This window comes from Oncorhynchus keta, chromosome 26 (genome assembly GCF_023373465.1).
Source record: "Oncorhynchus keta strain PuntledgeMale-10-30-2019 chromosome 26, Oket_V2, whole genome shotgun sequence".
Taxonomy (NCBI): domain Eukaryota; kingdom Metazoa; phylum Chordata; class Actinopteri; order Salmoniformes; family Salmonidae; genus Oncorhynchus; species Oncorhynchus keta.
In genome coordinates, this window is record NC_068446.1 from 11,268,363 (window position 1) to 11,285,676 (window position 17,314).

The window sequence follows — 17,314 nt, forward strand, 5'->3', positions numbered from 1 at the left end:
CACTGTTCCCTCTACAGCATATACATTGGTTCAAATACAGACCTTTGGGGTACCCCGGCATAGGATTTAGAACTATAGGATGGTACATCTTTTGAACCATGTACTGAACATGTCATTCCCTGTATTTGAATGTGCGTTTCAGGTCTCCGAGAGAGGAGGCGATGAGATCAGAGGTACGGTGGTGGGGAGAGGTGATCTGAAACAACATTGTGAGAAGGATAGAAAAAAGGCACATTGGGGGAGGTTGAGATGACTGCAGGGTAGGAGAGTTGATGAGAAGAGGGAGGGAGGAAGGGAAGTAGGAGGCGACTGAACAGGCCGTACAGACAAAGGCGCATCGAGGAAAATACCTATGTCAAGCTGCAATAGTCAAGGTTCCTTACAGTTAACTGACAGAGTGGAAAACACAGAGTGTTAAATAGGGAGAGTGGTATGACAGAGATTTGAGCAACAGAGGTATAGTATACTGTAGATCAGATGGATCCAAAATGACGCATCTCAGTGTAGCTGACGACTGAGCTGGTCTGGGAATTGGATTGGGATCAACTCGGCCTGAACTCGACCTCCGGTTTAGAACCAGTCTCATTGACCACCTGGCAGATCATCAGCGACCTACGACCTAACGCTCTGTTGGGAATCTACACAAATCGTGCCGGTAAGAGAACTCCCTCCACTCCTACTTTATGCCTAGTTTCTTAACCTCTAGGTTAGTAGAGAATAAGCTAGAACTGAAGAAGTGACTTGTTGACGTATTCACCTGAGTTGGGGTCAATCCTGTTTCAATTCAGAAAGTAAACCCAATTCCACATTTTCCCCAGTAAAAAGCATTGAAGAGTATTGTACAGTGTACTTCCTGAATTGACTCCATCTCTGGTACTCACAACAGTGTTGATTTAACCCAAGAAGAATTCCGTATAGAGACATGTTCACAATGTTAGAAATGACTTTGACTGTATCTGAATGCTCTTCAACATCATGGCCACCGGTACAGGGCCCAGGTTTTCTGAAGGCCTCCGGTCCAGCAGCTCTGTACTATTACCACCTAACTTGGTCTAAGCTAGCCCTTCAGATCGGCCGTCCCTCGCTTCCTCTCTCGCTACCAAATCTAGATCCGTCTTGAGTTTGGCCGAAAAGTCACCCTCATCATGGCTCTCCAGGAGGAGTGTCGTGACACAATCGTCACCATTTGTCACAATTATGGGGCCTTTCGTGTTCAACTCACTACCTATTAAAAGGTTTAGAGGGAGCAAGGTTCTGCAAAAAAGTAAATACCAGCCCTATGGTACCACACTGTAGTGTCGTTGTACTCATGTCTGTTCTTGAGGTTGTCTTATTTTGTGTGTTGTCAGTTTTGCAGGGAGTTTGTTTTATGTGCCACAGAACTAAATATTATGTGAAATACAGAATGTGTGTGTGTGATTACACATACAGTGTGAGACGAGTGTGCTGGTATTTTCTTTAACTTGAAAATACAGGAAATCCGTTTACTGGAATTAGAAAGGTGAACTCAACCTCTGAAAGTGATAGTTAGCAAGAAGGTTAGAGACTGCATGTGTGAAATGGAGAATCAAAAACCACAAGGAGGAAAAGGAAAATTACATGAGGATTTAACACTGACAACCACATTTCTATTCAGAGGTGATACAAAAAATATACTTAAGTACAAAAAAAAATCTCCATTTAATTAGCTTCTTCGTCCAAGACTAGTCTTAATCGGGGTCAGAGAAGACCGCATAATAATGCAATTAATAGTGTCATGTCAAAAGTGTAAACTGACTGGATGACTTTGTATTGTGTTTATACCTGCAGACAGCGATGGAGGTGTCTATGCAGCTGTATGCGTTGCTGCTGAGTGGAGTGGTCCTCCTGTCACTCATCCTGTTGACTGGCCTGTGTCTTCGCTGCAGAAGACACAACCTGCCTAGTAATACCAAGGCTTCGTTACTGTAACCAATAAAGTTGTTTTGAATTAAATTGGTCTCTATGTAGATGTTGTCGCTGTAAATGAGAATGTTCTTCTCAGTCAGCTTAACTGGTAAAATAAGGGTTAAATGCAAATGATGAGAAAAAATAAAACGCATTTACAGAACATAATTTTCTTATTCCTCAGCGTCCATTCAGCAGCGTTACAGTGAGGATTACACTCAGCAGTAAGCACTTTTTCATAAAACTATTAAATGCCTGTTAATTAAAATGAAACCAAATATTCAAAAGTTTGTGCGGCACTTGTAATATGTCCGGTGCACTGTGTAAGTGTTCCAGACGAGATGACGAGAAGTGGGCTTGAATGTTTGCACAAATCTCCAATTGATATCCGTCCGAGGTATCAACCTCTACCAACGCTCTGATTTCTTCCCCACTCAGCACCCCAGGATTCGGCTTGGCCCACCCACCATGTGAGTATGTGTGTGTGATGACTGAAGTTGTACCCAAATCTTTTCACGATACTTCTTAAGAAAAATGTGTTTATGATGAACCTTCCTCCTCAGACAACCCCTCTTCAGCCACAAGCTGGGGTGCTCCCCCTTCCAGCCTCCTTTCACCCATGTGAGTTACTACACACACACACACACACACACAGACAATGACTCATATTACCGTCAAGCGAAATGTCCCTGTCTTTCTATCCCACAGTTCACCACAGATCGTTCTGAGACCGAACTCTGTCACCCCAACTGAAAATGGTGAGCTGTCTCGCTCTTCCTCTACATCAAATGTCTATTTTCTCCACTTGTTTTCCTTGTTTCGCCACTATCTCTATAACGTCACAGTTCAGTTCCTTCTTAATGGTTAGCTTTTTCTTGCAGAGAGTAATGACGGCTATGAGAGTCCAGGAGAAGGTAATGTGAGCGTTATATCCTACCATGTTCAATAACACTGATCCCCTCAAACATGTGTACACAGTAACTGCTGAAGAAGTTTAGACAATGTGCACATGGCTCCTTAGGTGAAACAAAATGTTTTTATTGTCACACACCAATTAGGTGCAGTGAAATGTATTATTTTACATGGTCAACCATATGGCGCCCCTGGAGCCAGGGTTAAAGTGCCTTGCTCAAGGGCACAACAACACATTTTTCACCTCGTTGGCTTGGATGTTTGAACCAGCAACGCTCTAACCGCTAGGCTACTGTACCTGCCTACTTATGACTTACTCACATTCATTCAGACATTTGGACATTAAACCATTCATGCAGTGCCTTTGGAAAGTATTCGGACCACTTTACTTTTTCCACATTTTGTTAGTTTACAGGCTTATTCTAAAATTGATTAAATAGTTTTTCCCCTCATCAATCTATACACAATAGCCCATAATGACAAAGCAAAAAAATGTTTTTTACAAATTAAAATATTACATTTACATAAGTATTCAGACCCTTTACTCAGTACTTTGTTGAAGCACCTTTTGCAGTGATTACTGCCTCGAGTCGTCTTGGGTATGACACTACAAGCTTGGCACACCTGTATTTTGGGAGCTTCTCACATTCTTCTCTACAGATCCTCTAAAGCTTTGTCAGGTTGGATGGGGAGCGTTGCTGCACAGCTATTTTCAGGTCTCTTCAGAGATGTTTGATCGTGTTCAAGTCCGGGCTCTGGCTGGGTCACTCAAGGACATTCAGAGACTTGTTCCGAAGCCACTCCTGCGTTGTTCACCTTCCGTTGTTCACCTTGGCTGTGTGCTTAGGGTCGTTGTCCTGTTGGAAGGTGAACTTTCGCCCCAGTCTGTCCTGAGCGCTCTGGAGCAGGTTTTCTTCAAGTATCTGTCTGTACTTTTCTTTACCTCGATCCTACTAGTCTCCCTGCCACTGAAAAACATCCCCACAGCATGATGCTGCCACCACCATGCTTCACCATAGGGATGGTGCCAGGCATCCTCCAGAATTGACGCTTTACATTCAGGCCAAAGAGTTCAATATTGGTTTCATCAGACCAGAGAATCTTGTTTCTCATGGTCTGCAATTCTTAGGTGCCTTTTGGCTAACTCCACGCGGACTGTCATGTGCTTATTGAGGAGTGGCTTCCGTCTGGTCAATCTACCATAAAGGCCTGATTGGTGGAGTGCTGCAGAGATGGTTGTCCTTCTGGAAGGTTCTCCCATCGTCACAGGGGAACTCTGGAGCTCAGCCAGAATGACCATCAGGTTCTTGGTCACCTCCCTGACCAAGGCCCTTCTTCCCCGATAGCTCGGGGAAGCCGGGTAGACGGGTCTAGGAAGAGTCTTGGTGGTTCCAAACTTCTTCCATTTAGGAATGATGGAAGCCACTGCGTTCTTAGGGCCTTTCAATGTTACTGAAATGTTTTGTTACCCTTCCCCAGATCTGTCCCTTTACACAATCCTGTCTCGAAGCTCTAAGGACAATTCCTTCAACCTCATGGCTTGGTTTTTGCTCTGACATGCACTGTCAACTGTGGGACCTTTATATAGGCAGGTGTGTCTTTCCAAATCATGTCCAATTAATTGAATTTACCACAGCTGGACTCTAAGACACAGAAACATCTCAATGATTATCAATGGAAACAGGATGCACTTGAGCTCAATTTCGAGTCTAATAGCAAAGGGACTGAATACTTATTTAAATCAGGTATTTCTGTTTTATATTTTTAATAAATGTGCAAAAATGTCCAAACATGTCTTCGCTGTGTCTCTCTGGGGTATTGTGTGTAGATTGCTGAGGATTTGTTTTCAATTTAATCTATTTTATAATAAGGCTGTAACGTAACAAAATGTGGAAAAAGTGAAGGGGTCTGAATACTTTCCGAAGGCACTGTATTCTGACATGATTGATTGACAGCTGTGTGTGCGCGTGTCTCTGCGGATGTGCTATCTCTGTTCTGTAGAGTATGTCAACGAGGTGATGGATGACTATGAACCAGGATCAGGCTATCTGTGAGTGTTCATTTAATTTTAACAAAATACACAGAGTATACCAAACATTAGGAACACCTTCATAAAATTAAGTTGCACTCCCCCCTTTTCCTTCAGAAGATTCTCAATTCGTTGGGGCATGGATTGTACAAGGTGTTGAAAGTGTTCCACAGGGATACTGGCCCATGTTGATTCCAACAGATTGTGTCAAGTTCGCTGGATGTCCTTTGGGTAGGGGACTGTTCTTGATACACACGGGAAACTGTTGAGTGTGAAAAACCCAGCAGCATTGCAGTTCTTGACACAAACGGGTGTGCCTAGCACCTACTACCATACCCCGTTCAAAGTCGCTTAAATCTTTTGTTTTGCCCATTCACCCTTTGAATGGCACACCTACACAATCCATGTCACAATTGTCTCAAGGCTTAAAAGTCCTTCTTTAACTGGTCTCTCCTTCATCTACACAGATTTGAATTGGATTTATCAAGTGACATCAATAAGGGATCATAGCATTCACCTGGTCAGTCTGTGTCATGGAAAGTGCAGGTGCTCTTAATGTTTTGTATACTCAGTGTATACTACATGTCAGTACCTCACTGTGAATGTTACACTTTGCATTTCTAGGACTTCCTGGGGAAAAAAGTGCCATTTGTTGCTGTATTGGCTAAATTTAAAATAATGTTACTTCTGTGGCTACTGGGTCTCTTGGGTTTTGTGTAACCTCTCGCTCCTCCTTATAGAATAGTGTTACCATCAGATCTTCCTGGGTCTGGGTCTCTGCGTCATTCCAACCAATGTCTCATCTCCAAAAGCTCCCAAAGCACAGGTAATGTAAGGGTGGAGAGGTGACTGAATATGACACATTACTTTAGCCCTTTTCGGATAGGATACATTTGAATGGGGAAGCTCAGGTAATATAATTATGTGCACGAGCACAAATCACCACATCTGTCATTTTATTCCTGTCCGAATCTGCCATGTCAGTAATTTTTACTTGGCAGGAAGGTTATTAATCCCAGCCCTAAAAACCGACTGTTTTTCGAGTTTAACAGGTACAGGTACTGCATTCAGTTTGGGTAAGAACATGGGAACAAATTGATGATTAAAACCAAGTGCTATGCACATAGCCTACAGATGAATGAACCATTTTGTCACATTTTAAAAGATGACCTGGACTATATTGTGCCAATGAATTGATAAATTGCCAAATAAGTCTGGTAATTAAATGTCTGCATAGGTTACATTCCATGGTTCTTATTGATATGCATTACTATTTAGACTTTCTCTGAACTGAAGGCCATTAGGTCAATATTAGGCTAACCCTAGATGTGAAATAGACATGATCCATGTGCAGGGGCACCGGGTATTCGAGGTAATATGTACATGTAGGTAGAGATATTAAAGTGCCTATGCATAGATTATAACAACAGAGAGTAGCAGTGCTGTAAATGAGGGGGGACAATGAAAATAGTCTGGGTAGCCATTTGATTAGATGTTCAGAAGTCTTATGGCTTGTGGGTAGAAGCTGTTTATAAGCCTCTTGGACCTAGACTTTGCGCTCCAGTACCGCTTGCCGTGCGGTAGCAGAAAGAACAGTCTATGACTAGGGTGGCTGGAGTCTGACAATTTTTAGGGCATTCCTCTGACACCGCCTGGTATAGAGGTCCTGGATGGAAGGGAGCTTGGCCTCAGTGATGCACTGGGCCGTTGGCAATACCCTCTGTAGTGCCTTGTGGGTGGAGGCCGAGCAGCCATACCAAGCAGATGCAACCAGTCAGGATGCTCTCGATGGTGCAGCTGTAGAGGCTCTGAGGACCCATGCCAAATCTTTACAGTGAGGGGGAATAGGTTTTGTTGTGCCCTCTTCACAACGGTCTTGGTGTGCTTGGACCATGTTAGTTTGTTGATGATGTGGACACCAAGGAACTTGAAGCTCTCAACCTGCTCCACTGCAGCTCCTTCGATGGGGGCGTGCCCGGTCCTCTTTTTCCTGTCGTCCACAATCATGTTGAGGGAGAGGTTGTTGTCCTGGCACCACACGGTCAGGTCTCTGACCTTCTCCATATTGTCTGTCTCGTCTATGTCGGTGATCAGGCTGTTGTCATGGCAAACTTAATGATGGTGTTTGAGTCGTGCCTGGCCATGCAGTCATGAGTGAACAGGGAGTACAGGAGGGAACTGAGCAAGCACCCCTGAGGGGCTCCTGTGTTGAGGATCAGTGTGGCGGATGTGTTGTTACCTATCCTTACCACCTGGGGGCGGCCCGTCAGGAAGTACAGGATCTTGTTGCAGAGGGAGGTGTTGAGTCCCAGGGTCCTTAGCTTAATGATGAGCTTTGAGAGCTCTATGGTGTAGAATGCTGAGCTGTAGTCAATGAATAGCTTTCTCACATAGGTGTTCCTTTTGTTACGGGGGGGGCAGTGTTACTTAAAACATGTTGGTATTACAGACTCAGACAGGCAGAGGTTGAAAATGTCAGTGAAGACACTTGCCAGTTGGTCAACGCATGCTCGCAGTACACGTCCTGGTCATTCGTCTGGCCCTGTGGTCTTGTGAATGTTGACCTGTTTAAAGGTCTTACTCACGTCGGCTGTGGAGAGCGTGATCAGTGTTCTGGAACAGCTGGTGCTCTCATGCATGTTTCAATGTTATTTTCCTTGAAGCTAGCATAGAAATAGTTTAGCTCGTCTGGTAGGCTCGTGTCACTGGGCAGCTCTCGGCTATGCCTCCCTTTTGCAGTCTGTAATAGTTTGCAAGCCCTGCCACCTCTGACGAGCATCAGAGCCGGTGTAGTATGAGTCGAATATAGTCCTGAATTGACGCTTTGCCTGTTTGATGGTTCGTCAGAGGATTTCTTATAAGCTTCCGGGTTAGAGTCCCGCTCCTTGAAAGTGGCAGCTCTACCCTTTAGCTCAGTGCGGCTGTTACCTGTAATCCATGGCTTCTAGTAGGGGTATGTACGTACGGTCACTGTGGAAACGTCATCGATACACTTATTGATGAAGCCAATGACTGATGTGGTGTACTCCTCAATGCCATCAGATGAATCCCGGAACATATTCCAGTCTGCTAGCAAAACAGTCCTGTAGCTTAGCATCTGCTTCATCTGACCACTTTTTTTTTATTGATCTAGTCACTGATGCTTCCTGCTTTTAATGTTTGCTTGTAAGCAGGAATCAGGAACATAGAATTATGGTCAGATTTGCCAAATGGCGGGCGATGGAGAGCTTTGTATGCATCTCTGTGTGGAATAAAGGAGGTCTAGAGTTTTTATTTATTTATTTTCCCCTTCTGGTTGCACATTTAACATGCTTATTTGAATTTAGATAAAGCAGATTTAAGTTTCACTGCATTAAAGTCCCTGGCTACTAGGAGCACCTTGTCTGCGTGGGCGTTTTCTTGTTTGCTTATGGTGGAATACTGCTCATTCAATGCTGCCTTAGTGCCAGCCTCAGTCTGTGGTGGTATGTAAAACATACATATGAAAACTCTAGGTCGATAGTGTGGCCTACAGATTATCATGAGATACTCTACCTCAGGCAGACAATATGTTGAGACTTCCTTAGATATCGTGCACCAGCTGTTATTTACAGAAATACAGTCTGCTGCCCCTTGTCTTACCAGACGCCGCTGTCCTATCCTGCCGGTACAGTGTATAACCAGCCAGCTGTATGTTGATAGTGTCGTCGTTCAGCCACGACTCCGTGAAGCATAAGATATTAGTTTTGAATGTCCCATTGGTAGTTTAATCTTCCGCGTAGGTCATCGATTTTATTCTCCAAAGACTGCACGTTTGCTAGCAGAATGGAAGGAAGTGGGGGATTATTCGATTGCCTACGAATTCTCAGAAAGCAGCTCGCCCTCTGGCCCGTTTTTCTCTGCATCCTCTTAACGCAAATCACTGGGACCTGGGCCCGTTCCCAAGAAAGTAGTATATCATTCACGTCGGGCTCGTCAGACTTGTTAAAGGAAAAAGATTCTGACAGTCCGTGGTGAGTAATTGGAGTCCTGATTTTCGGTCATAAGAGACAGTAGCAGCAACATTATGTAGAAAATAAGTTCTAAACAATGCAAATAAACAAACAAACAAACAAACAAACAAAACAAAACAATCGGTTAGGGACACAAAACGTCAGGCTCCTTCTCCGGCGCCAATTGAATAGGGCTTTAAAGACACTTGAATACATGGATATTACACAATGCACACACTAAGACATTTTAAGTTGAAATCACAAGTGCAATGCATGACAATATGTAGATTTAGGAGACTCAAGAGTTTTTTTGTTGATTTTTAAGGGCTGTATTCAAACCTTATCACAGAAGTTCCGCTTTATAGCGTGATTGAAATGTGAAGGCTATGCCCCCGCTTTGGCAAAGACTGCGTTCAAGGTAAAAGGTTCAAATTACCTTAACATGTGCACAGTCTGTAAAGCTTCAGCGATACAGCTTGAATAGTGCGCCAATTTGCATACGTATGTTGCCAGCAGCAGATTTATTTCCTTATTCATGTTTTTGTGAAGCACATGTGCATAACGTTAGACGGAGGTTTAGAAAAAGTGTCTCGATGGGCCATTAAAATATTATTTTATCAAATGCTGTCTGGAGTATTCACATCGTGTTCATATGATATGTCAATGTGGAAGCAAAGGAGGACAAAGAGCAGGGTGAGTGCTGCAGTAGAAATCCGGCTTGTAGGTTTATCAGTATAGACATCACAATGGTTTTAGACTGGAGTGTATATACCTCAATCCTGTGTGTGTGTGTGTTCACAGAAAACAGTGGCGCGGTTGGCAATATGAACGTTGTCGTGGAAAAGAGTGATGACAGTGATGATGGCAGCAACGACTATGTCAATACTAAAGGTATGGCGCACATTGAATAGAATCTAACTTTTTAGGGGTGTTCCTGATTAATCAGGAATCTACAACTGTCAAAAAAGCAGAATAACCTATCTGCTCTTTATGCCTTGGAGGGAGGGGAGTTGCTCTTTAAAATGTATGTATTTATTACTAACCTGGATTGTCATCCAAATCAAATTTTGTTCACATACACATGGTTAGCAGATGTTAATGCAAGTTTAGTGAAATGCTTGTGCTTTTAGTTCCGACAGTGCAGTAATATCTAACAAGTAATATCTAACAATTCCACAACAGATATCTAATACACAATCTAAGTAAAGGAATGGAATAAGAATATATAAATAATGGATGAGCAATGACAGAGCGACATAAGCTAAGATGCAATAGATAGTATAGAATACAGTATTATACATATGAGATATGTAAACATTTTGACTAGTGTTCCATTTATTAAAGTGGCCAATGATTTCAAGTCTGTATGTAGGCAGCATCCTTTCTGTGCTAGTGATGGCTGTTTAACAGTCTGATGGCCTTGAGATAAAAGCTGTTTTTCAGTTGAATGCAGTTGATTTGCGATGATGACACAAACATTATATTAAACAGGACAATCATAGGAGCCTTAAAATCCAATTATAATCCAAAAGTATTGTGAGTTGCACTCATAAGCAACATGTAAATAGAGAGATTTTTTTTGGGGGGGGGGGCTCCCAAGTGGCGCAGCAGTCTAAGGAACTGCATCTTAGTGCTAAAGGTGTCACTACAGAACCTGGTTCGATTCCAGGCTGTATCACAACCAGCCATGATTGGGAGTTCCATAAGGGCGGAGCACAATTGGCCCAGCATTGTCCTGGTTAGGTTGTCTTTGTAAATAAGAATTTGTTCTTAACTGACTTGCCTAGTTAAATAAAATAAGAAATGCCCCTTGTTCTGCCACCAACTCTCCAAATTGAAGGCCATTCGGTCCGGTGACGATTTTAGCATGTAGATTTTAGTGGGGCGAACTCAACATTACATTTTTTAGATGCATGTTAGAGCCAACAGAATTCAGAACATGGGCCGTTCTTAGTGTGTACTCCCTGTACAACAAGTCAGAACCGTAGGATAAATAAAGGGGCATATGAACAGACAGTGAAAGCTCTTACAATATTCAATGATTACATTTCTCTAACACAGGTTATATGCACCACCAAGTTAGAACAGTAGGCGAAATTAAGAGGTGAAAATAGACCAAATGATTAGGGTGAGGCACATTAAACGCCGTTTGGGTCTTTGTGTGTCAAAAAAGATACATGTCATATATATGATGTGCTAAATAAGCTTTTGACATGTCAAATAACACAATTCTATTAGAGAATGTTGTGCGTGCTGAATTTGCACGTGCAAGCCAAGCGCCACCACTACTATCAGTAGCACTGTCAAAACTGTACAAAAAAAGCACACACCGACCATGAACGATGTGTTTACAATACAACAGACCAAATTATTAGGGTGAGGGTCATGGGCTACTAACGGCTTACTACACAACATATACTTAGTATTACTTTCTTAGCTACAGTATACATATCTCCCTTGCATAATACATCATTTATGCAGCAGCGTAAAATGCATTTTTGTACTCGCCTTGTGAAGGTTGTGCGGCGGTCCTTTGTGGGCAAATTTTGGCATACCCACCCACTCATTGAATAGCAGGCTAAGTTACTGGTTTCTTTCCAGTTAGTCACTGATTCCTTCCAAATGACTCATGAATTTGCGATTTCCAACTTGTCGTGTAATCTTTATGGCCGATGAGCACCGATGAGTTTTATCTATAATTTCTCTACATATTAAAAGGATTTGCCAGTAGATTGTCGACTTGATACATGATGATGACTGCTAGCTAAGACTTTGAAAGTAAGATGTTGACATGATCAGTCCAATCAAAGCTACTGTACATACAATGTGATTTGATGTAATTTTATCTGTGTCAAATAACCTTGAGTCTTCTTAGATGGGCACTTCTAATGTAACTCTTTGGCAGGATCCAAAGGGCTGAAATGTTGGGTTTCTACCCTTACTAAGGACTTAAATTTGGCGATGACGTACTGTCCCCATGAGTGACAGAACACTAAGCCAATCACAGCACAATGCTCCAATTTTCTGCTGGCTTGCCACCACCACAAAGCATGAGCTAGGCTGAAACACCTGCATTTGGGAGACTAGTCAGGATCGAGGCAAAGATGAACAGAGAAAAGTACAGAGATCTTTGATGAAAACCTGCTCCACAGGCACTCAAGACCTTAGACTGGGGTGAAGGTTTACCTTCCAACAGGATAATGACCCTAAGCACACAGCCATGACAATGCAGGAGTGGCTTCAGGACAAGTCTCTGAATCTCTTTGAGTGGCCCAGCAAGAGCCCGGACTTGAACCCGAACATCTCTGGAGAGACCTGAAAATAGCAGTACAGCGACGCTCCCCATCCAACCTGACAGAGCTTGAGAGGATTACGCTGCCAAAGGTGCTTCAACAAAATACTGGGCAAAGGGTGTAAATGTGATTTTTGTTTTTAATAAATGTTTATTTAATCAAATGTTCTAAACCACTTTTTGCTCTGTCATTATGGGCTATTGTGTGTAGGTTGGGGGACTTTCATCCATTTTAGAATATGGCTGTAACGTAACAGAATGTGGAGAAGGTGAAGGGGTCTGAATACTTTCTTGAATTCACCGTACAGTCGTGGGGAAAAGTTTTGAAAATGACAAATATTCATTTTCACAAAGTCTGCTGCCTCAGTTTGTATGATGGCAATTTGCATATACTCCAGAAGAGTTATCCGATGAATTGCAATTAATTGCAAAGTCCCTATTTGCCATGCAAATGAACTGAATCCCCAAAAAACATTTCCACTGCATTTCAGCCCTGCCACAAAAGGACCAGCTGACATCATGTCAGTGATTCTCTTTTTAACACAGGTGTGAGTGTTGACAAGGACAAGGCTGGAGATCACTCTGTCATGCTGATTGAGTTAAAATTACAGACTGGAAGCTTCAAAAGGAGGGTGGTGCTTGGAATCATTGTTCTTCCTCTGTCAAACATGGTTACCTGCAAGGAAGCACGTGCCGTCATCATTGCTTTGCACAAAAAGGGCAAGTCATAGGCAAGGATATTGCTGCCAGTAAGATTGCACCTGAATCAACCATTTATCGGATCATCAAGAACTTCAAGGAGAGCGGTTCAATTGTTGTGAAGAAGGCTTCAGGGCGCCCAAGAAAGTCTCCTAAAGTTGATTCAGCTGCGGGAATGGGGCACCACCAGTACAGAGCTTGCTCAGGAATGGCAGCAGGCAGGTGTGGGTGCATCTGCACGCACAGTGAGGCGAAGACTTTTGGAGGATGGCCTTGTGTCAAGAAGGGCAGCAAAGAAGCCACTTCTCTCCAGGAAAAACATTTACATTTACATTTACATTTAAGTCATTTAGCAGACGCTCTTATCCAGAGCGACTTACAAATTGGTGCATTCACCTTATGACATCCAGTGGAACAGCCACTTTCCAATAGTGCATCTAAATCTTTTAAGGGGGGTGAGAAGGATTACTTTATCCTATCCTAGGTATTCCTTAAAGAGGTGGGGTTTCAGGTGTCTCCGGAAGGTGGTGATTGACTCCGCTGTCCTGGCATCGTGAGGGAGTGTGTTCCACCATTGGGGAGCCAGAGCAGCGAACAGTTTTGACTGGGCTGAGCGGGAACTGTACTTCCTCAGTGGTAGGGAGGCGAGCAGGCCAGAGGTGGATGAACGCAGTGCCATTGTTTGGGTGTAGGGCCTGATCAGAGCCTGGAGGTACTGAGGTGCCGTTCCCCTCACAGCTCCGTAGGCAAGCACCATGGTCTTGTAGCGGATGCGAGCTTCAACTGGAAGCCAGTGGAGAGAGCGGAGGAGCGGGGTGACGTGAGACATCAGGGACAAACTGATATTCAGCTAAAGGTACAGGGATTGGACTGCTGAGAACTGGGGTAAAGTAATTCTCTCTGAATCCCCTTTCCGATTGTTTGGGGCATCTGGGAAAAAAGCATGTCTGATGAAAAGGTGAGCGCTACCATCAGTCCTGTGTCATGACAACAGTAAAGAATCCTGAGACCATTCATGTGTGGGGTTGCTTCTCAGCCAAGGGAGTGGGCTGACTCACAATTTTGCCTAAGAACACAGCCATGAATAAAGAATGGTACTAACACATCCTCCGAGAGCAACTTCTCCCAACCATCCAAGAACAGCATGATGGAGCACCTTGCCATAAGGCAAAAGTGATAACTAAGTGGCTAGGGGAACAAAACATCGATATTTTGGGTCCATGGCCAGGAAACTCCCCAGACCTTAATCCCATTGAGAACTTGTGGTCAATCCTCAAGAGGCGGGTGGACAAACAAAAACCCCAAAATTCTGAGAAACTCCAGGCATTGATTATGCAAGACTGGGCTGCCATCAGTCAGGATGTGGCCAGAAGTTAATTGACAACATGCCAGGGCGGATTGCATAGGTCTTGAAAAATGAAATCAAATGTATTTATATAGCCCTTCGTACATCAGCTGATATCTCAAAGTGCTGTTCAGAAACCCAGCCTAAAACCCCAAACAGCAAGCAATGCAGGTGTAGAAGCACGGTGGCTAGGAAAAGCTCCCTCGAAAGGCCAAAACCTAGAGAGGAATCAGGCTATGTGGGGTGGCCAGTCCTCTTCTGGCTGTACCGGGTGGAGATTATAACAGAACATGGCCAAGATGTTCAAATCTTCATAAATGACCAGCATGGTTGAATAATAATAAGGCAGAACAGTTGAAACTGGAGCAGCAGCACGGTCAGGTGGACTGGGGACAGCAAGGAGTCATCATGTCAGGTAGTCCTGGAGCATGGTCCTAGGGCTCAGGACCTCCGAGAGAGAGCAAGAAAGAAGGAGAGAATTAGAGAACGCACACTTAGATTCACACAGGACACCGAATAGGACAGGAGAAGTACTCCAGATATAACAAACTGACCCTAGCCCCCCGACACAAACTACTGCAGCATAAATACTGGAGGCTGAGACAGGAGGGGTCAGGAGAAAAAGAAGGGTCAACACTGCAAATATTGACTCTTTGCATCAACTTCATGTAATTGTCAATAAAAGCCTTTGACACTTATGAAATGCTTGTAATTATACTTCAGTATTCCATAGTAACATCTGACAAAAATATCTAAAGACGAAGCAGCAAACTTTGTGGAAATTAACATTTGTGTCATTCTCAACTTTTGGCCACGACTGTATACCTCAATCCTGTGTGTGTTTTGTGTTCACAGAAAGCAATGATGCGGAGGTCAATGTCGACGTGGGAAAGAGTGATGACAGTGATGAAGGCAGCAACGACTATGTCAATACTAAAGGTATGGCCCACGTTGGCACATTGAATAGAATATAACTTTTTAGGGATGTTCCTGATGTAATCAGGAATCCCTGCTTTTTTGACAGTTGTAATAACCCATGTAACTCTTTATCCCTTGGAAGGAGTGAGGGAGTAGCTCTTTATAAATGGTTTACTTTATTACTATCCTGGATCGTCATCCCTGTGTTTTGAGGGGATATTAGTTTTAACAGATGCTGCACCTAGTTTGGGTATAAACATGGGAACAATTTAATGGCTAAAACAAAGTCCTATGCATGTAGCCCACATGTGACAAAACAGATCATTCACCTATCAACTTTCCTAGTGCCAAACTTCACTTTTAAAAGATGACGTAGACTATTGTGCCAATGAATTGAAAAATTGCCAAATAAGTATGGTAATTAAATGTCTGCATAGGTTACAGTTCATGGTTCTTATTGATATGCATGATTATTTTGACTTTCTCCAAACTGAAGGCCATTAGGTCATTGTTAGGCTATCTCTAGACATTTGAGATATCTTCACGCCTAGCAGAGCCTCCAGACTTCTGTCATAAAGGGATCGATTTGAATGAGGAAAAAAAAAATATTACAGGGGCAGTTTGTTAAAACTAATCCTCTCTGAATCGTCAACAGGAAACACTGAAATTTTGGGGTAATAATTACATAACCGACGTTCTATAGTAATTACTAGTCCCTTGCGAATAGGGCTTTTGTGACATCTTGTGGTTAAAATATTTTGCATTTTTTTATATTCAAATAACACTTAAATAAATGGATATTAGAATATAAACAATAAAGAGAAATGCATGACAATACAGCGCCTTTGGATTGTATTCAGAACCCATGACTTCCCCATTTTGTTATACAATACAGCCTTATTCTAAAATGGATTCAATTGTTATTTTTCCTCAATCTAAACACAATACCACATAATGACAAAGCAAAAACAGGCTAGAAATGTTTGCAAATATATATATATATATATATATATATATATATATATCTTTTTTTTAAAACTGATATTGCATTTTTTAAAGTATTCAGAGGCTTTACTCAGTACTTTGTTGAAGCACCTTTAGCAGCTATTATATAGCATCGAGTCTTCTTGGGTATGACGCTACAAGCTTGGCACACATGTATATATATATATAATATATATGCCATTTAGCAGACGCTTTTATCCAAAGCGACTTAGTCATGTGTGCATACGTTCTACGTATGGGTGGTCCCGGGAATTGAACCCACTACCCTGGCGTTACAAGCGCCATGCTCTACCAACTGAGCTACAGAAGGACCATGTATTTGGGGAATTGTTCTCTGCAGATCCTCTCAAGTTCTGTCAGGTTGGATGGGGAATGTTGCTGCACAGCTATTTTCAGTCTCCTGAGATGGTAGATCGGGTTGAAGTCCTGGCTATGGTTGGGCCAATCAAGGACATTCAAAGACTTGTGCCAAAGCCACTCCTGTGTTGACTGTGTGCTGAGGGTTGTTGTCCTTTTGGAAGGTGAATCTTCGCCCCAGTCTGAGGTCTTGAGTGCTCTGGAGCAGGTTTTCATCAAGGGTCTCTGTACTTTGTTCCATTAATTTTTCCCTAGATCCTGACCAGTCTCCTAGTCCCTGCCGCTGAAAAACATCCCCATAGCATGATGCTTCACCGTAGGGATGTTGCCAGGTTTCCTCCAGATGTGATGCTTGCCATTCAAGCCAAAGAGTTTAATCTTGGTTTCATCAGACCAGAGAATCTTGTTTATCATGGTCAGAGTCCTTTAGATGCCTTTTGGCAAACTCCAAGCAGGCTGTCGTGCCATTTACTGAGTAGTGGCTTCCGCCTGGCCACTCTACCGTAAAGGCCTGATTGGTGGAGTGCTGCAGAGATGGTTGTCCTTCTAGAAGGTACTCCCATCTCCACAGAGGAACTCTGCAGCTCTGTCAGAATGACCATCGGGTTCTTGGTTACCTCCCTGACCAAGTGCCCTTCTTCCGATTGCTCAGTTTGGCCGGGCAGCCAGCTCTAGGAAGAGTGGTGGTGGTTCCAAACTTCTTCCATTTTAAGAATGATGGAGGTTACGGTGTTCCTGGAGACCTTCAATGCTGCAGAATTTAAGTACCCTTCCCTAGATCTGTACCTCGACACTTTCCTGTCTCGGAACTCTACGTACATTTTCTTCGAGCTCATAGCTTAGATTTTGCTCTGACATGC

General features: G+C 43.1%; 1 protein-coding gene across 5 annotated transcripts in view; it reads left to right on the plus strand.

Annotated features, from left to right (window-relative positions):
• Positions 1-227: 227 nt before the first annotated feature.
• The window catches only part of lat (linker for activation of T cells), a 34,574-nt gene continuing 17,487 nt past the window's right edge, over positions 228-17,314 (plus strand). The window contains exons 1-11 of one of the 5 annotated variants that reach the window (XM_052480235.1): positions 233-655; positions 1,810-1,924; positions 2,111-2,150; positions 2,365-2,396; positions 2,490-2,547; positions 2,635-2,684; positions 2,808-2,840; positions 4,840-4,888; positions 5,608-5,693; positions 9,640-9,729; positions 15,030-15,113. In XM_052480235.1, coding sequence (XP_052336195.1) covers positions 1,816-1,924; positions 2,111-2,150; positions 2,365-2,396; positions 2,490-2,547; positions 2,635-2,684; positions 2,808-2,840; positions 4,840-4,888; positions 5,608-5,693; positions 9,640-9,729; positions 15,030-15,113 — 631 coding nt within the window. In that variant the 5' untranslated portion in view covers positions 233-655; positions 1,810-1,815. Of the gene's footprint in view, positions 656-1,809; positions 1,925-2,110; positions 2,151-2,364; positions 2,397-2,489; positions 2,548-2,634; positions 2,685-2,807; positions 2,841-4,839; positions 4,889-5,607; positions 5,694-9,639; positions 9,730-15,029; positions 15,114-17,314 lie in introns of all 5 variants that reach the window. The other 4 variants (XM_035736939.2, XM_035736938.2, XM_052480233.1 and 1 more) reach the window with 4 other exon arrangements.